Source organism: Festucalex cinctus, chromosome 11 (genome assembly GCF_051991245.1).
Source record: "Festucalex cinctus isolate MCC-2025b chromosome 11, RoL_Fcin_1.0, whole genome shotgun sequence".
NCBI classification, from domain to species: Eukaryota; Metazoa; Chordata; class Actinopteri; order Syngnathiformes; family Syngnathidae; genus Festucalex; species Festucalex cinctus.
The window spans coordinates 28890220-28910961 of NC_135421.1; the positions used below are offsets into that span (position 1 = coordinate 28890220).

Below are 20742 nucleotides of genomic sequence, written 5' to 3' on the forward strand. Positions count from 1 at the left end.
GTGAAAAGTGCACCTGCATCCAGCGGGGAAGTCAAAAGGCATACATAAATATATTGAAAGCCTTTGAAGGGCTGAGAATGAAGTCACATCTTGAAGCGTATCCAATAAGTCGAGATCCAGTCTTTTTCTCCCGCTTACGGCGTGGCGCGCTCGTTCGAATCAACGACTCTCCAGATTGTGCCCGGGATGAGGCTGGAGGAAGGCCAACGCGCTCTCGCCACTCTCGCCAGTCACCAGTCGCTTTTTCCAGTCTGGATCCGTGCGCCGCTGAGTTTTGGAACCTTCCAGCAGGCGCTTATTATCAACAGCGCTCACAAGGTTAATCCAGCAGTCTGTGTGTAGCATTGTCTTCAACCTACTACACTTGCTTTGCAGTCAACTTGACAAACAATACTGCTTACTGTAGGCTACAGCATTAACTACTTTAAATGTGATTCTTTGTTGACTACTTTTTCTCATGTTCATGTCTGTAACGGTAGAAGCAATTACGGTTTTGTGTTTCGCCAGTAGGAGGAGCTGGTGTTTCAGTAATTGTAATAGAAGCTTACTATGGTGCGCAAACTTATTTTGCTTAGGTGCATTGTTTTTATTTTCCTATTATTTTCGTATGCTTAGTAGGACTATATACTCATTAATAATTAGTTTACAAGTAAATTAAAATGGTAAATTTGTAAAGTTGTTCGAGCACGATTAGGTCACTTCCTGTTTTCGTTAGCATAGCAAGACAGTCGTCCGATGCGGCCACAGCAGCTCGACGTCGCGACAGTTGCAGAGCTTAAGTGAAGCTAATTCAGTTGCACAAGTGCCCGTTTGTTCACTAGCAGGACAAAGTGGTATGTATATTTCTTATTTGTATTTTAAGTTTTCTATGTTTTGTAAAGCTAAGTTTGTTTCATTGTACATTTGTTTCACCAGTTCTACGGTGTGTCTGTGGCAAAAGCAAGGCCCACAGTAAACATCAGCGCAAAGAACTCTTGTGTCTCCGATTTGTGAACAAAACGGCATCATGTCTAAATTTACAGTATCAGCCATCAAGTGCCATTTAGCAAATCAGAAGTTCACCTCAGAAAATGGAGTCATATCATGTTACTTACCCGTGTTGATGGAACGATGCGATGCCAAGGTGGAGGACTTTTATCCTTTTAAGCAGTTTATTTATTTTTATTTTTTCGACAGGGACAGCACAGAATTGACCACATTTGACCTTTTGAGCTGGACTTTACTCTGTCCATGGCAGTTATTAACTGCACCTCACACAGCTGATGCAAGGAGAAGCAGGGAGGAAAAAGTAGCTCAAGAGAGAGAAGATATATATATATATATATATATATATATATATATATATATATATATATATATATATATATATATATATATATATATATGTATGTACCCCACTTAACACAATTTCACATCAGGTTAAGTAACCCATGTAATGCCAAATATATATTAAATACAAGACATTTGGAGCCCCCTATTTCATAAGTATCGGATTTTTCCCCCCCCCCCTTAAAACCCTAACGTATATGATCGGACACATGCATTGCACGGATAATCCTTGTAGAGGGCAGTATCACCCAGCTGATGGCTTTTCCAGCAGCCTTGCAAGATTGCCACAATTGAAAAAGGAGAGACACCTTTACTTATACAGTTGTAAATGCACAAATGTAAAGCATTGTGACCGGATGTATCAAATATGGATCAAATCAAAAGTCATATGTGTGGAAATTGATTTTCATTTGTTTTTTTTTCAAAGGGACCAATAAATACACTAATTACAAAGAATCATAATTTTCTCTCATATATATTTCATGGTTCAGGCTTGACAGGGTTTTAACAACCCACGTACAGTGGCTAATTGATGAGACTTGTGTGCTCGATTGTATATGTTGAAGGGAAACACACAGCAGATGTGCAGCATGCAGACTGAGGGCACAGAAGGGTGTGGGGTGTTGATGGGGGGGAGGCGTGCACACGAGCGTTCGACCGCAGAGCGTGTCTGCAAAGTCATCTGAGGTCAGCTGTTCTATGTGATCAGATACTGTCGATGAGGCGCAGTCCGGGCTCAGCACAACACAGCGCCACACCGGCATCGGCTCACAAACACAACGAAACATCTTGCATACTCAATTAGTGACTGGAGGAGCACCTCAAGGGTGTCGATTGAACTTCCAGGAGTTATTAAATGTGCACCAGATGGAAAAAAATAAAAAATCAAACCACCTCTATCAAAACTTGAGGATAGAGATTTATATCGCGAATAAAATTAGCCCTAGTTTGTAGGGGTGTGCCAAAAAATCGATTCATAAAAGAATCGAGATTCTCATGTATTAATCGAATCGAATCGATATTAATATCCAAAATCGATTTTATGTAAATTAGAAATGAAGAAGAAGGGGAAAAGGCAGTTGTAGCCCACATGCTGTTTTTGTGGAAAAAGGCACTTACAATACAAAATTAATAAATGTTTAAAAAAAAAAAAATAAAAAAGACACCTTAATGTCTCTATTTGTCATTTTGTCTTGCAAAGCAAACTGGAGTCGATCATGACAATGTTGTGCATATCTGTAAACTGAAACAGAAATCATTTGTCAATCAAATCATTTTGAATCGAAAATCGCTTGAATCGAGAATCAAAAATCGATTCTGAATCGAATCGAATCGTGAGACAGTGAAAGATTCCCAGCCCTTGTGATTACGCAATATAGTCGGCTTGCAAAAAGCACAGTGTGAATATGAACCAAAACAAAACAAAAAACAGTGTGAATATGAACCGCACCAAACTAAAAAAAAAAAAGAAAATCTGCTCTTGGTCCGGACCAAACAAGCGGACTAAAGGAATTTTCTGGTCTGAATACACCCTTAATAACAAAGTGCAACGTGCAAACGTGGGACAAATAAATCAATAAGTGGCTTCGCCAGGTATCGTACGCCGGCATCAGCATGCGCACGTCCACGGGCTGATACGCTACCTGCTGCTCTCCGCTAATTCCCGCCATTAACAGTGACATTTCAAGCGATATCTCCCCAGTGAACGGCCGCCTGTGTAAAGTACCTTTTCATTAAGCGCTTATGTGCGGGCCCCGAGGGCTGAGAAGGCGAAGAGGTGGCTCCGAGCGCGAGCGCGAGCGTGTGCGACGGTGACGGTCTGACAAAGGGTCGGGAAGGGACGGCGACCAAGAGCCGAGCTCGCAGAGGAAGAGCGGACGGCGGTGATGTATTCCCGTTCGCGGGTTGGAAGCCGAGCGAGCGTGTAAATCACGAGGGATCCCTGAGCAATTGCTGGCACGCCGACGAACCACAAGGTCACGGGACTCAAACGGCGCAACTATCGGACGTCCATCCGGAAATATGCGCGGGCTTTTTCCCGGTTCCTTGCTCGATATCTGTTTCGTTTTGTTAAAGCAGAGAAAGGATTGAGGTTGGATATTCAAATCGACAAAAGCGTCTTCATCAACTCGTTCATCAATCAGGATTTGCACCATAGATACTTTAATTCCACCTTCATCTTGTTACATCATCATGGTGAAATATTTTAAAATCATCATTTGGTTCATTTTAAAACTTGTTTTCTTTCTTTCTTTCTTTCTTTCTTTATTTATTTATTTATTTATTATTTGGCTGAACTTTTCTTGTTAAATAATTGTTTTAAATTGTTAGTTTTTTTTTTATAATAATAACTAATAATAATTAGGGGTGTTAAAAAAATTCGATTCGCAATATATCGCGATATTACATCGCACGATTCTCGAATCGATTTTTAAATATCCATTTTTGATGGAAAACTGTCACGCCGCCACCAGCGTGACGGCCCATGCTTTTGTTTTGTTGTCCATGTTTCCTGTTTTACTTTGAAAACCCTAACTCTCCTCTCACCCCAGGTCACTTGCCCTTCCTGCCGCTCACTCATTACCGGTCCCCGCCCATGATTATCACCACCTGCCACCAATCAACCCACACAATAAAAGCCAGCTGCATTCTCCCCTCTGTGCCGAAGTGTCACCGTCAGTGCATGGAAGCGTCCCACAGTCCTTATGTCCTTGGTCATGTTGCCTAGCGTTGTTGCCTTGTTTTTGTGCCTTTTCCTCCCTTTTGGAGCGCCTTCAGTTACCCCTTTTGCCTTGTGCCCTTTTTCCTCCCTAGCGGAGCGCTTTCTGTTGTCCCCAGTACCTTTTGCCTGTTTTTTCCTCCCTAGTGGAGCGCTTTTTGTTCTCCACTTTTTCCCCTCCCTGTTCTCCTCTCAGTTTGAGAGGAGACCTCTGTTGGCCGGAAATAAACCTGCTGCCTTGGTGGCCTACCTTACGCCTGCGTCTGAGTCCTACTTGACCTCGCCTTGTCAGTACACTTCGGCCAGCATGGACCCAGCAGGCATGGTCGAGGCCGCACTGCAGAGCCAGGAGGCCCGGCTCAACAATCAGGACCAGATCCAACAGACCATGCGGTCCCGGATTGAGGAATTGACCAGCCAGGTCCACGAGCTGGTAAGCCTCTCACGGCGTCGAGTGCCAGCTTCCACCAGACAACTTCCTCATCCTGAGTTCTCCGTCCCGACCACGCCATTCACCGGGGTAGGATTAAGACTGGCCTCCCCAGAACGATACTCCGGTGAACCCGGGCGCTGTCAGACTTTCCTCACGGAATGCGACATTCATTTTGAACATTTACCACAGGCATTTCCCACAGCCCGGTCCCGAGTGGCCTTCATGGTGTCTCACCTGACGGGACGGGCCAAAACCTGGGCGACCGCGGAATGGGCCAGGGGTTCCTCGGTCTGTCAAAGTGTACAGGACTTTCAAGTCGCTTTGCGCCAAGTCTTTGACCCAGAGAACAACGACCGAGAGAAGGCACGAGCATTGAGCCGGCTTCAACAAGGCAAAGAACCTGTCAGCGATTACGCTGTCCGCTTCCGAACATTGGCAACGAACAGTGGCTGGAACGCCATAGCACTTCACGATCATTTCTTAAAAGGACTCTCACCTGCCATTCAAGAACTTCTGATCCCTGTAGAACTCCCCACGGACTTGGACGCTTTAATCTCCCTCGCCATCCGCACCGATCATCGTCGCCAGGAGCTGGCTAAGATCGGCGGACCTCGAAGGAGGGAGGAACCCACCCCCTGGTCACGGCAACCGGAGGCCAGAAGGCTGCAACCCATCTTTTCTTCCCGACCGGAACCAGGAGAGGTGGACCTCGCCAGCGACGAACCCATGCAACTGGGAAGGGCTCGGCTTTCGCAAGAGGAAAGACAGCGCCGACGCCGAGAGGGCCGTTGCTACTATTGTGGTGGTCTTGGACACTTGGTGGGATCCTGCACCACGAAGGGCAACTCTCCGGTGAGTTCCCCGTCACCCCGACCCGCCAAGAACCACAGACTCACGCAAATTCAGATAGCCCACCACAATGTCACCACAGATCTGTCAGCCCTTATCGACTCCGGATCCGACGAAAGTCTCATGAACTGGGAGCTCGTAAGGCAAATACGAGCCTCCACCGAACCCCTTTCCTCGACCATCCTGGCTAGAGCGCTGAATGGCAAAGAGCTCTTCAAAATCACCCACATCACTGAACCTCTGGAAGTCCGAATCGGATCTCACTTGGAGACTCTCCGCTTCCATGTTTTTCACGCATCGTCCTCCACGTTGGTTCTGGGCCATCCTTGGTTGCGTGTACATAATCCCAGAATCGACTGGAACACTGGAGTCGTTCTGGAGTGGGGAACGGACTGTATCTCACACGGGTTGGAACCACCCTCACCCCGAAACTCCACAGCCCAGGTTCACCAGGTGACTCTCGTCCCACCGGCTCAAGAAGAGTACCCAAGCCTGCACACTGTTCCCTCCTGCTACCACCACCTGCGGGAGGTCTTCAGCAAAACCAAGGCCATGACTCTTCCTCCACACCGACCGTATGACTGCCCGATCGATTTGATTCCCGGTTCGACCATTCCCAAGGGGAGACTGTACTCGGTTTCAGGACCAGAACGCCAAGCCATGAACAATTATATTGACGACTCCTTGAAAGCCGGCCTCATCCGACCGTCTTCCTCACCTGCAGGCGCAGGTTTTTTCTTCGTGAGTAAAAAGGATGGATCCCTACGCCCATGCATTGACTACAGTCCCCTGAATGACATCACTGTTAAGAACCGGTACCCCTTGCCCTTGATGTCCTCGGTGTTCGACCAGCTGCAACAGGCTAAGATTTTCACCAAGCTCGATCTCCGGAACGCCTATCACCTCATTCGGATCCGCGAGGGAGATGAATGGAAGACAGGCTTCAACACTCCACGAGGACATTATGAGTACCTGGTCATGCCATTTGGCCTCACGAATGCTCCAGCCGTCTTCCAGGCCATGATAAATGAAGTACTCAAGGACTTCATAGATCACTTTGTGTATGTTTACTTGGACGACATCCTGATTTACTCTCCTGACCTAATGAGCCACCGAGACCACGTAAACCGAGTCCTGCAACGCCTACTGGATCATCATCTGTACGTGAAAGCTGAGAAGAGCCTGTTCCACGTCAACACCATCTCCTTCCTGGGATTTGTTGTTTCACCCGGGAAGGTGGAGATGGACTCGGACAAGGTCAGCGCCGTACGAGAGTGGCCCACGCCGGACTCTCGGAAAAAGGTTCAACAGTTCCTCGGATTCGCCAACTTCTACCGTCGTTTCATAAGAAACTTCAGCACCATTGCCGCGCCCCTACACGCCTTGACCTCCCCACAAGTCCGGTTCATGTGGAACCCGGAAGCCGAAAAGGCATTCAGAGACTTAAAAGCACGATTCACCAATGCCCCAATCCTCAGGGTCCCTGACCCCAAACGCCAGTTCGTGGTGGAGGTAGACGCCTCCAGCATTGGAATTGGGGCAGTTCTGTCTCAGCGTTGTCAAGAGGATGGCAAGACACATCCGTGCGCCTTCCTCTCACGAAAATTATCCAAAGCTGAACGCAATTATTCGGTCGGAGATCGGGAGCTTCTCGCCGTAAAAGTGGCTCTTGAAGAATGGAGACACTGGTTGGAAGGCGCCGAACTCCCTTTTGTGATCTGGACCGATCACCGAAATCTGGAATACTTACGCCAGGCCAAAAGACTCAACCCTCGACAAGCCAGATGGTCCTTGTTTTTCAACCGCTTCGTATTTTCTCTGACTTACAGACCAGGCAGCAAAAACGTCAAGGCGGATGCGTTGTCAAGAGTCCACGAATTCGAGCCATTGAAAGCCGAGCCTGAGACCATCCTGCCCCGGGACTGCATAGTTGGAGCCATGAGATGGCAAATTGAGGACGATGTCAAGGAGGCACTGCGCAACGTCACTCCCCCCACGTCTTGCCCGCCACGTCGACTCTTCGTGCCTGAGGAACTAAGGTCTCAGGTGATACACTGGGCTCATACATCACAGCTGTTTTGTCATCCTGGAGTCCGCAGGACCATGTATGCTGTTGCCAGGAGATTCTGGTGGCCGGCAATGGAGACCACCATAAAAGAGTACATCGCCGCCTGTCCGACTTGTGCCCGCAACAAGACGTCCACTCAGTCCCGGATGGGTCTACTCCAGCCACTACCAATCCCATCCAGACCATGGGCAGAAATCTCAGTAGACTTTGTAACCGGACTGCCCCCATCTCACGGTAAAACCACGATCCTCACAGTTGTTGACAGATTCTCGAAAATGGTTCGCTTCATTCCACTAACCAAGCTCCCGTCCGCCAAGACCACAGCAGATATCATGATCCACCACATTTTCCGGTTCTACGGCTTTCCATTGCACATCGTCTCAGACCGTGGACCACAGTTCGTCTCCCGATTCTGGTCACAATTTTGTAAAGCTCTAGGTGCCAAAGCCAACCTGACGTCTGGATACCACCCTGAGGCCAATGGACAGGCAGAACGATTGAATCAGCAACTTGAAACCGGACTGCGATGCCTTGTCTCCCAGAACCCGACCACCTGGAGCAAGTACCTGGTATGGGTCGAGCTTGCTCACAACTCTTTGCCCACATCTGCCACAGGTCTTACCCCGTTTAAATGCGTCCACGGCTACGATCCGCCATTCTTCGCCGAACTAGAAGAGGAGGCAACGGTCCCCTCGGTCAAGGCCATGATCCGTCGGTGCCACAAGGTCTGGTCGGCGGCCCGGACGGCGCTTCAACGCCAGGGAGACCGGGTGAAGAGGGCCGCCGACCGGAAGAGGAGACCGGCACCAGAATACCGCCCAGGCCAGCGAGTTTGGCTATCAGCCAAACACCTCAGGCTCAAGGTACCATGTCCAAAGCTGGCCCCACGATTTGTGGGGCCTTTTCCAGTAACCAAGTCCATAGGTCCTGCCGCCGTTCGACTTCGCCTACCAAGATCCCTCAGAATTCATCCAACGTTCCATGTCAGCCAGGTCAAACCCGTCCACGAAAGCCCACTAGTGCCCTCCGAACCCGACCCACCCCCCCCGGAGATGATTGAAGGCGGCCCCGTTTACAAGGTCAGGAAACTGTTAGATGTTCGTAATCGGGGCCGCGGGCGACAATACCTGGTCGACTGGGAGGGGTACGGCCCGGAGGAAAGACAATGGGTCCCCTCCCGGTTCATCGTTGATCCCTCGCTAATTGATGATTTTTACGCTGAACACCCTGACATTCCTGGGCCGTCAAGAGCCGGCCATTGAGGGGGGGGTACTGTCACGCCGCCACCAGCGTGACGGCCCATGCTTTTGTTTTGTTGTCCATGTTTCCTGTTTTACTTTGAAAACCCTAACTCTCCTCTCACCCCAGGTCACTTGCCCTTCCTGCCGCTCACTCATTACCGGTCCCCGCCCATGATTATCACCACCTGCCACCAATCAACCCACACAATAAAAGCCAGCTGCATTCTCCCCTCTGTGCCGAAGTGTCACCGTCAGTGCATGGAAGCGTCCCACAGTCCTTATGTCCTTGTTCATGTTGCCTAGCGTTGTTGCCTTGTTTTTGTGCCTTTTCCTCCCTTTTGGAGCGCCTTCAGTTACCCCTTTTGCCTTGTGCCCTTTTTCCTCCCTAGCGGAGCGCTTTCTGTTGTCCCCAGTACCTTTTGCCTGTTTTTTCCTCCCTAGTGGAGCGCTTTTTGTTCTCCACTTTTTCCCCTCCCTGTTCTCCTCTCAGTTTGAGAGGAGACCTCTGTTGGCCGGAAATAAACCTGCTGCCTTGGTGGCCTACCTTACGCCTGCGTCTGAGTCCTACTTGACCTCGCCTTGTCAGAAAACTATTCACCAAAACGTCTTAGGGTTCACACCTTAAGTATGTAATAATGTTATATGAATGGAACATTAAGCCTTAATATTTTATTTCAATGCTGTTCAAACATGAAACAAATTACAACCTCTATAAGACTGAAGTTTCAGATAAATGAATAATACATTTTCATACAAATCTTACACTCTACAAGTTTACTGATTAGTATTTTCTAAATTTGAATTTAAAAAAATCAACTTATATATTCGTATTGGGATTAATCGTATCGAATCGAATCGTGACCTGTGAATCGTGATACGAATCGAATTGTCAGGTACTAGGCGATTCACACCCCTAAAATAATTTAAATATTCCAATACTATCAAACAAAATTATTCAATGATTCAATAATTATTCATTATTACAATGAAAAAAAGTTGTGATTTCAGGAGAATAAGAACAATTTGTGGTTACGATTGTAATATTGCTTCTTCTTTATTCATGTACAATAACTGTCATGTCTGGGGTCACGCCAGGGTGAAGTTTGAGGTCAAGTGTCAAGGAATGTATTCTGAAAATGTGACTTTTAATGTTGGCTGCAACTAGCGTAGCGCTAACACTTCATGGGAAATGCCATAGACTGGCGAACAAATAGCATCTAAAAGCAGTGTTATGACGCTTTACTTGGCAGATATTTCAACATGAATGTTGTGGCAACTACTTGCAAGCATATATTCTTTATCCTCTGTGAGAAAATACGAATATTACTGCAGATTACTGAGTCATTAAAACTTTTGGTTTGTGTGTGTGTATGACTGTATTATGCTGCCCCCCAGTGGCCACGTTGTGAACTCAAAAAGGCACCACAATCATGATCCACATTCATTTTTACATTCGATTAAATTATGTTGTTTTTTATGTTCAGTTGCAACATGATAACGTGCTATTTTAGTATTCTTCTTCTTCTTATTATTTGGTATTATTAAAATAACACATTCCATTTTTTATTATTATTAGTGGCATTTTTCCATTCATTTCAGTAGGTAAAGTTTCATTGCTTTGATGCACAAGTGCAGTCGAAGGAATTCAACTTGCATCTTTTCATGTCTGCACTTGAACAGCACTTGTAAAAGAAAAATATGTCTATATATAATTTTTTTTAATTTTTATCTATGGGGTATTTTAGACATGTTATTGAGCCACCTGGGAGCAACTTTTAAGTTTGAATTTAAACAAATGCAAATACCTTGAAAGATGCCCTTTAAAAAAAAAAAAAAAAGCTGAAACAGCAAATCTGGACAAATCTCCCACTGTTGGTTCTGCTCGCAGAAATAATATTCTCGCTGACCTTCACGGCACAACGTAACTTTTTCCTTTAAATTGTCTGCATTTGCTGTATTGGCGCAGAATCACGTTGACCTTGCTGAAATTCCAACAGTTAGCCCATCTTCACAAAGGTCTCCACTCTGCTCCAACAATATAACCACAATCGACACCAGTTTTCTGCCGTGTCCTTGTGTTGCACTTTTCTTTTCTTTTTTTTTAATATATATATTGTGTGGCGCGCTGACTCGCTTTCATGTTCGTGTCCCTGTCCCATAAGCAAGGCCTTCGCTGTGATGACTATGAAATCACATTCATGTTGAGTTGCAATCAATGGAAGTTTATGTGCAATACGTAATTCCACACACAAATACTACACGAGACGATTTTCTATTGGCATCATCACACATAAGCCGAATTACATAATTTATAGTTGGCGTTAACGGTCGAAAGTGAAAGCCATTTGGTCAAAACTATGACACTTATAAGAAGCCTGTGATAAAATGTTGGCAAAAAAATAAATAAAGTTTTTCCTTTCTCAGCTAAAAAGAAAACAGACATTTGGATCTAACTTGAAGAGCGCTTGATTTAGCAGCTCTGGCACATTAACATTCCCACCGAGGAGCTTGCGCAAGAGACGCAAAAGGAAACTTTTGTCTTTTCATCTTTATTTTTGGCACATTAGCCAAACGCGCTAATTATCCATCTATCTATCTGTGCCATCACAAGAGGAGGTGGAGGGTTAAAAAAAAAAAAAAAAAAAAAAAAAGGTTATTTACATTGTTTACACTGTTTATATTCTGAGATATTTGAAAGATTAATACCACAATGTTAAGGGTTCATAAGTTTCACCAAATTCAAGATAATTGCTGAAAACGTGAAAAGACTGAACAATGTAGTACTTTAATTGTAAGTATTTGACATCTTGATTTCTCACCATTTTGATGCCCCATTTTATGCACTTGACAATTAACAACACACTGTGGGGTGTCACGTTTAGATGACATACTTATTTTTGCTTGATAGGGACTTCCTCGACTTCATGACATGATTAAGCCACAACGGATTTCACACCGACATCAGAATTCTTAAAGCGACACTTCACTTATTTAGCCCATTATGGCAATAAAAAGTTAAGATTTTTTCTATAATTAATTTGATAGCTTCATTATTTTTCACGTACAATTAGTACCTTTAAAAAGACATTTTGCAACTTGCAGTCGACTGAAAATGACATCACAAGGGCTCACTCAGGTAACCAATCACAGCTCAGCTTGTGAATGTCACATGTCCAAACCTAGAAAACAGGTGAGCTGTGATTGGTTAGATAGTTTTTTTTTTTGCATTGCTGTAATGTACAAAAGCACAATATTGCTTTGTTGTTGTTGTTGTTGTTTTTAACTAGGAGCTATTTTTATTTTTATTTTTTACAATATTGTGACCTTTTTTTGTATGTATCGCCAACCTCCCCACAATATCGTGATAATATTGTATCGTGATGTTTGGATATCGTTACATCCCTATTATTTACAAAGAGTAAAATTGTTTCAAAATGCAAAAAAAAAGAAAAATAAATCTTGGGTCACGAACCGTGCCAGTCGTCATACGTCAGCTCAGACCGATGGGATGTTTGGATGCGAAACAGGTTTGACAGCCGGCTGACGTGCACGTGAGAATGAGGGTGATTGTGGATTTGAATAAACGTTGACTTCTTCGCTACAGGAGGCCTCCTAATTACCGTACAGCAATTTCCAGCCAAGTCATTTCTGATGGGAAACGGCGCAGAGGGCCTTTAGTGCAGGCACGAGTCGCCTCTTTTACTACAGCCGACTGAGCCATCACGATACTGTACGTGCAATCTCACGCTAAAACTGAGCCACAGGAGCTGAGCTGGATGTGCTGATTTCATTATCAATCCGTCAGATTGTTCTGCAGTGACAGGTAATATGCGTCTGGATTTTTGCATCCTCGCGGCTTGTTACTTTGGTTTGAAGTCAAGTTAAAAGAATTCCAATGGAACTTCTAAAGTGAGACACCGCATTAATTATCAAATCTAAACATTTTTTTTTTTTAAAATTATACCTCCAAGGTCAAACAAAAGCATCAATGTGCAGGAATTCAGAAAATCTTTCGACTTAACGTTGGAATCCGTTGGCGTCTTTAAACGTCAACTACTTTGACTTTGTTTTATTTTGATTTATCGAAAGGCGTTTAAATTGTTTACATCTTGATTTGCAAACATTTTGCGACATGTCACAACTCGGTGGTCAACCCCAATTGCTCGTCTTCGACTTGTGAGGTTCGGCTGTATCATGTCAAAGCTGTCCTCCGTGACTCAAAGCTCTCGTCGCCAAGGTGATAACACATTTACATCGTAACCATGGACACCGAATCTATCACTTTTCTGCATTGCCATTTAGCTACATGCGGATCAGATCATGTCAAATGAGCTCAAGCACGCTTTTTCATAAACGCAGCAAACAAAACAACAAATAATCACAACACCATCATACAAGGCTTCCGTCGTAAAATGCTGACTAGCAATCAATATGTAGCAATAGCTCCCATTTTACAGGGTGACAACGCGCCTGCTGCTGGGTGCAGCGCGGCCTTTAATTTGGTCAATGGGTGCCTTGCGCTTGCGTAATGCCGCTCCAGTGTTGCTAGCAGGGTGCTGCTGAGTAGTTGGCGTGAGGTGAATGATAAGCGTGTCCCTGGGACGGATGATATGATATTCCCGGCGAGGTCACCGAATCACCGCTCGGCCCACTTTTATTGAGCCGCGGCCCTCCACTGCTTTCGAGACCTACGTTTGGAGTCATTGAAGCTACAGTGTCATGCTGGTTTTGGATGTGTGAGAGTGTGGCTGTGTTTGTTCGCGATTCGATTCGACACCGATTAATCCCGACACAAATTTTTAAACCGATTGTTGCGATTTTGTTGCTCAAATTTAGAAAATACTAACCAGTAAACTTGAACATGTACACTGTAAGATTTGTATGAACATGTTTTATTTATTTATCTGAAACTTCAGTCATAACTGTGAGTCACTGTATTTAACAGGTTGTCATCTGTTTCATATTTGAACAGCTTTTAAATAAAATATTAAGGCTTAATGTTCCATGAATTAATTTAACATTTTTCTATGATTAAGGTGTGAACCCTAACCGTAAGTAAGACCTTTTGTTGAATATTTTTCCATCAAAAATGGATATTTAAAAATCGATTTGTCCACCTATTGAATCAATTCAAGAATTGTGCGATGTAATATCGCGATATATTGCCAAATCGATTTTTTTTTAACACCCCTAGTAGGTATGTATGTTGGTAGGTACTGGAAAATATAATCACTTAGAAGAAAACTACACAGCATCTTTTTTTTTTTTTCTGGATCTGTATCTCGGTTAAAAAGCTAACACTGAAGCTTCCGGTGCTTGCGCCGACTTCAGCCGACTGTGACATCATGATGCAAATGATGATCATGTGACCTACTTCCCCTTGCCGCGACGCTGCAGCTTTAGGTTCAATGCTGTCAGATTCTATCAGAGCCCTCTCTTCAGCTGTAATTAGCATGCATTAAACCCTTCATGGTTTGAATTTTGAGTGGCTGCGTTTTGGCTCTCATACATTTTTCAATACTTAACCTTTTATTGTGGTATATAATTTAATTTAACTTGTAATATCAACCTTTTTCCCCATTCATTTTCAATGGGATAGACATTGAACTATTTCTCAAGTGTTCACTTTCCACGCCCACTTCCATACATATAACTTATCATCATTACCAGGTGTTTGATACTGCCCGTTGGCACAGTTGGTAAAGTTGGTCAAATTTCATAATTTATCTCTCAATTTACTTCAGAAGCATTCCACTTTCATTCAAATCTCAGCATTCAGCTTTCAACATTCCCACGCAATTTCTCCAGAAATTGCACTTAGTCTAGTTATTGTTGTTGTTGGGCATTTGTTTTCCTTTTATGTTGGCTGTGACGACCCGGAATCAAATCAGTGAAACCTCAAGGACAGAGCTAAATGGCCAACAGCTGTGCTAGCTTGCTCATCATCTGTCTGCCTCCCCCCCAAGGTCAAATGATGGCGTGTGAGCGTGATGTTAAAAAACAGCAGGGGGAAAGAAAGCGTAAAAATCTATAATATATTTACAGTATATGTATCCAACCACAACAAATAGATTCATCGCATTATAAACAGTGATTTGTAACTTGGTTAACATATTTAGCTTTCTCACCTGTCCTATTATTTTCATGGAATGGACTCACCATAAACAGGAAGTGGTATGAACGTGACCTCCAAGTCAACTTGATGTCTGCACTTGTTCCTTTGATCGAGCGATTTATTGTGAGGGAAGTAAACTCTGTCCAAGTTTAGAATTCAGCCGCAAAATGAGGCGCATCACTTGCCAATTTTTATTGGAAAATAAAATAAACACAATAAGTGTTTCATTCATTATCGAGCAGAAATGCAATTTTTTTGGGGCTGAAAGACCTCGATGATTCATGTATCTTATCAGTTTTGGCATTACACTTGACAGGTGAGCTGGAATCTATTCCAGCTGACTTTGGGTGTTGAGGCAGGCAACAATTTGGACTGGCTGCCAACAAACTCCGATGGACAATTTACGCCAGTGTTATGGCAATATTTTAAATATCTGAGTAAGTTTCGAACTGGGGAAGGAACAAAATTTATAATTAAGGTCTCCACCTGGAATAAGAGAATCCCTGAATTTACACACTGAAAATAATTGTATATAATCTTCTGATTCATCAGCAGAAGGAAAGGCCTTAATTAAAATCATTGACTTAATAATAATATAAGATAAGATAAAATAAGATCAGATAATCATTTATCGCTCCCCAGAAAATTCAAGTGCCACAGCAGTAGCCTACACAGCAGGGTCAGCAACACGAATCACAGCAAATTAAAATAAAGACTGTGGAAAAAACAATAATAAATGATATTTAGTGAAATATGTAGCATTCAACAAGTAAGGCAAGCGTGGTGTTTATATAACAGATTACTCTCAAAATATTTTCTCAAAGATGGCAGCTTTCCGCTGTAAAAGTGTGGTTTTTAACCATAATCATAAAAATATGATTGCTATATTCAATTTTTGCCGTATTTTGAGCACTTTTGAGAAGTAATTACTACTGATAGAAGAGCGACCTCGTGTGGTGTGTTTGTGTTGTAACATTAAGACGCCTGATTAGACGATCGACTACATACTTTATAATGTTTTTAAAAATATGAAAATAAGAAGTTTTGCATTTTCGTGTGTGTGTGTTTTTTTTAACAACACAATTTAAGATAATGGTATCGTACTACTGTACTGTACTGTATTTTGACTAGGAATATATGTTCAAACGGAACTACAGTCCCGGATTATGTTCAACCCGGAAGCCAAAACGGTAATGCTAACTAGCGGTGTAGCAAAACGAGTCCTACCGGTTTTCCATTACGGCACGGCAGGTCACTTCAAGTTAACGAAGTTGTCTTAAATGCCACAGATCTTCATGACAGCGTCCGCGTTGTTTTCGTGCGACCGAGTTGACTGCACTACACACGGCTGATGCGAGAAAAATGAGAGGAAGGTGAGTCAGAAGTATCCGGCCGCCTGGTTAACAACGACGAGTTAACGCTAGGTAGCTCGCTGATAGCATTTGGGATGCTAGATGGAGCCTCAAAGAAGGTTCTAGCTATCAGTCGCCACGATAATGAATTGTTTGTTTTCCAATATGAAACTGAATTCGTTTTACCTAGTCAATAATTGCTCTTTTGATCCACGTTGAATCTATCGAATTGAGTGTTAGGTCAACGTGAAATGAAATGACAGTTGGATTAGCACTAGACTACAGTATTGTGCTGCCATCAAATACTTTAAAGTACAAAGTGGAATGGGTGTGCCTCTAGTTGTTAACAACGACGCTTACCATGGGCGTTATCTTCTGGAGATAAACATGTATAATACTGTCCTAGTGCTCAGTATGCCTCCAGAGAATTAAGTAGCCCTTGTTTTTAATACAACATGCACTTTTACAAAAAATGTTTCTTTGATTACGTGATACAAGATTTGTTTTCTAATCGAGTTGTACAAGTTATATGGTGGCAAAATGTTTTCCGTGGTCTCATTTATCACTAAAATCTGGCGTTTAAAACAGGGATGTTTAGACTTACTTTTTGTATCCTGCCAGCTCAATGTTTCCTGCGGATCCTTAAAATGTCTTAAAAGACATCGAATCAATGAATAATTATGGAATTTGACATGGCATAATTTCAAATGGAATCAAAAGGTCTTGAATTGAGCTTGCCTTAAGATGTAGAAACGCTGCAGCTATTTGTTAGCATTTGCCAAAACAAATCAAGAGGTAGTAGTAATTTGTTTGCTTAACTGATGTAAATTAAAGAGCAATCAATTTAATGGACTAATTTGAGGACATGCTCATTCATTAGAGCTGATTGGGTGTTATGTTGAGGTACCTTTTTCATGGGCTTGGGGGGGGGGGGGGGACAACATAATTATTGTTTTGTGTTTTTGTTTGTATTCTACAAATGCCCAGTAGAGTACACAATTGTAAATAAATGTGTAAAAAATAAAACAAAATTCAAACTTAAGTTTCAGCACTGTTACAATTTGCTACCATAGATAAGAGCTTAACAAAAAAAAAAAAGAAAATTGGATGAGTTATAAATATGTCGATCTAACATGGTCGTTTAAATGACATAACTACGGCAGATGTCAAGCTAACATCGATGCTCCATTATAGAGGGACCCTCTCCACATTGACATGCTTTTTATCCTGCTCTAGTCGACCGTAAAGTATTTTATTTCTATGATGAGAGAGCAGTGCAAGTCTGAAATACAAGAGCAATCTATCTGTTGATGGCACCACAGCGCCGTTTATTGGCAATGAGGTGAATTGCGGCCGATTCTGGAACAATCAGACATGTTTCCTTTGTCTCTTTTGCTCATGAGCGGTGTTCTCTGTATTTTCAGGTCGTTGTTGTTGTGACTAAGTTGTGTTGCCATGGAGAAGCAGTGGCGCTTGTGGGGCTCAGTGGAGCGCTGTACCCTCACTTTAGTGTCCTGGTCCTGGGGCGCCTGCCGAGTCTCCCTGCTGGCTCTGATCCTAACCTTCCACCTGTACGGCGGTTTCATCCTCCTGGCTCTCATCCTCGTCTCCGTGGCGGGCATCCTCTACAAATTCCAAGACGCGCTCCTCTACTTCCCCGACCAGCCGTCGTCGTCGCGCCTCTACGTCCCCGTGCCGACGGGAATCCCGCACGAGAACGTGTACATCCGCACCAAAGACGGCGTCAAGCTCAACCTCATCCTGCTGCGCTACACGGGCGGGGACGCGCCTCCCGGAGCGGCGGCCGGCGCCAGTCAGGGCGGCCCCGCGTCCTCGGCGCCGCCCACCGTCCTCTACTTCCACGGCAACGCGGGCAACATCGGCCACCGGGTGCCCAATGCGCTGCTGATGCTGGTCAACCTGAAAGCCAACGTGGTGCTGGTGGACTACCGCGGCTACGGCAAGAGCGAGGGCGAGCCCTGCGAGGAGGGCCTCTACCTGGACGCCGAGGCCACGCTGGATTACGTGATGACCCGGCCCGATTTGGACAAGACCAAAGTGATATTGTTCGGCCGCTCGCTGGGCGGCGCCGTGGTCATCCGCCTGGCGGCGGCCAACCCGCACCGCGTGGCGGCCGTCATGGTGGAAAACACCTTCCTCAGCATCCCGCACATGGCGGCGACGCTCTTCTCCTTCCTGCCCATGCGCCTGCTTCCCCTGTGGTGCTACAGGAACCAGTTCCTGTCCTACCGGCAGGTGGCGCTGTGCCGCATGCCCTCGCTGTTCGTCTCGGGCCTGTCGGACCAGCTCATCCCGCCCGTCATGATGAAGCAACTGTACGAAATGTCGCCGTCGCGGACTAAGCGCCTGGCCATCTTCCCCGAGGGCACGCACAACGACACGTGGCAGTGCCAGGGCTACTTCGCCGCCTTGGAGCAGTTTGTTAGCGACCTGCTCAAGAGCCACGCCCACGAGGAGCGCGTGCAGACGTCTTCCAGCGTCACCATCATCTGAGGGGACTTTTTGACTCGTTCGCTCACCATCTGGCAATGAAATTCTGTTCAGGGAAGGGAAACGTTGCTTTTTTTTTTTTCTTCTTGTGTTTCAGCCATGAATGCTTGCGTTTGTGACTCTTAATACAGTGCCTCCCAACCTTTATTGAGCCAAGGCATATGTACATTTAAAAAGAAAAAAAAAAGAAAAAGTGGATCATTTCCAGCGGCACACTGGTTGGGAATCACTGTCTTAATAATTGAGGTCACTTGTGAAAGATGACGCTGACCGAAATGTATTTGAGCTGATGACGTAATCTCTGGTCACGTGATTACGGAGCGACACAGATTAGAGCTGCAACGACATGGCAGCTCTTTAGTCCGCCCCACAAGACTTGAAGTCTGACACTAGGGCTGAACGATTTTTCTTTTTTTTAAATTGATATTTTTTTGTTTTTGTTTTGTTTTTTGCAGTGGCCCTACCTAACTAACCCAGATTGTGTTGTATTTACTATCTCACACTTTCCACCAAACTCACCAATCAGATCAACTCACACCCTCAAACCAGAAATGAATTGCATACACCAGCCAGGACAAGGTGCTTTCAAGGTCAAACATATTATTTAATATATGAAGTATTTATAATATCAGTTGTTTGCATTTTGATCTGAATCTGTGGTTCTTAACCTTGTTGGAGTTACTGAACCCCACCAGTTTCCTATGTGCAAACACTGAGTCCTTATTTATTTAAAAAAAAAAACAAAAAAAAATCCTCAAATTTAAAACATGGGTGTAGTGTTGAGGTTTGACTAATGAACAGGTGAAAGTAGCCTTTTCATCAAATCTGACTCTTCACCTTGAATTCTCAAAGTGTTGTGTTCTTTTATTCCTCCTCTCCATGCAGTTTAATAAGGAAATGTTTGGTTAGTTTTGCGAGCTAGCTAGTTGTGCTGGACTAGAATCATGCATCTAAGACACTAACTCCATCACTCAACTCTATATTTATCGAGCACTTTTAAACAACCACCGATGTTTTCTTAAGAGAGCTGATGTATTGATAACAGCAGAGGCCCCAGTATTGAACCCTGTTGAACACCATACGGAACCGTTAAACGTGTCAATTCATATTACACATATTTGACTTTTTTTTTTTTTTTTTTTTTTTTTTTTTTTTTTTTTGAGGATTACAATAATAAAGAAATCACATGGCATTTATTTGGATTTTTTTTTTTTTAACACCAATTTTGCTTTGCTAAGGGACATTATTTATGACATTTATTTTATTAGGAAAATACATTTGATTCTTTATGCCTCTTAACAGTAAATATTTACTTTTCACATTTAAATAACTTCAATTATAGGTGTTTTTTTTTTTCTTCTTTCTTTCTTTACACTAATGTTCATATCATATAGGTGCCATTACAAATTATGAATTTTAGGCCATGTTGCTCAGCCCTCAGTCTACATGTAAAAAATTTCAGAAACAATTTTCATGCAATCTTACATTTATGTAACTCAACTTTATCGAGCACTTTAAAACAACCATGGCTGCATGGCAAGTGCAGTCCAAACATGTTTGGTTAAAAACAAAACGTGTTTTTACTTACAGTATTACGTTGCACATACTTTACATATACGACATCATTGAAACTTATTTTTTTTTTTTTTTTTTTTTTTTTTTAACTTAGACATGGACTGCCTCCCTCACACAACCTATTTAGTGTCATTTCATTATTAGAGTAATAGCTTTTAATGGTATAATGATATTTGTAAATGTGAATGTACATAGCAAATATTTGCCCTGATGCTTGATTTTGGGGAAAAAAATAGTGAATTGAAATCACAATTTCTGTCATAAAAATTAAAATTACATTTTTTCCTGAAATCGTTCAGCCCTATGTAACACAAAATCATGCTCATTCATGTAAAAAAAACAAAAAAAACAATTTCATTCTTTCATGAGCATCCTTGTTATGATTTATATTTTTAGTTTGAAAATAACGAATAATGAAAATAACATGGAGGAGTACAAGGGCCAAAGTGGAGGAAAATATTGACAAAATACAACTTTTTTTTTTTTTTTTTTCCCACTTGATTTTCTAAAATAAAAGTACTTATTTTGAAATATGAAGGTATTTATCCAG

The 20742-nt window shown here is 43.4% G+C and overlaps 1 protein-coding gene across 3 annotated transcripts; it reads left to right on the top strand.

Moving 5' to 3' along the window:
- The first annotated feature begins 737 nt into the window (after positions 1 to 737).
- Positions 738 to 19760, top strand: abhd13 (abhydrolase domain containing 13). 3 transcript variants are annotated; one of them, XR_013287287.1, is made up of 2 exons: positions 738 to 833; positions 916 to 1264. XR_013287287.1 is itself a non-coding variant. In XM_077536977.1 (2 exons), exon 2 carries the CDS (start codon positions 17562 to 17564, stop codon positions 18618 to 18620), a length of 1059 nt encoding a protein of 352 aa, XP_077393103.1. In that variant the 5' UTR covers positions 756 to 833; positions 17531 to 17561; the 3' UTR covers positions 18621 to 19760. The 3 variants fall into 3 exon arrangements, 2 of the variants coding, with proteins under 2 accessions (XP_077393103.1, XP_077393102.1); XM_077536977.1 differs by lacking the exon at positions 916 to 1264 and adding an exon at positions 17531 to 19760 and having other exon boundaries at positions 756 to 833; XM_077536976.1 differs by lacking the exons at positions 738 to 833; positions 916 to 1264 and adding exons at positions 15911 to 16127; positions 17531 to 19760.
- The last annotated feature ends 982 nt before the right edge of the window (positions 19761 to 20742 follow it).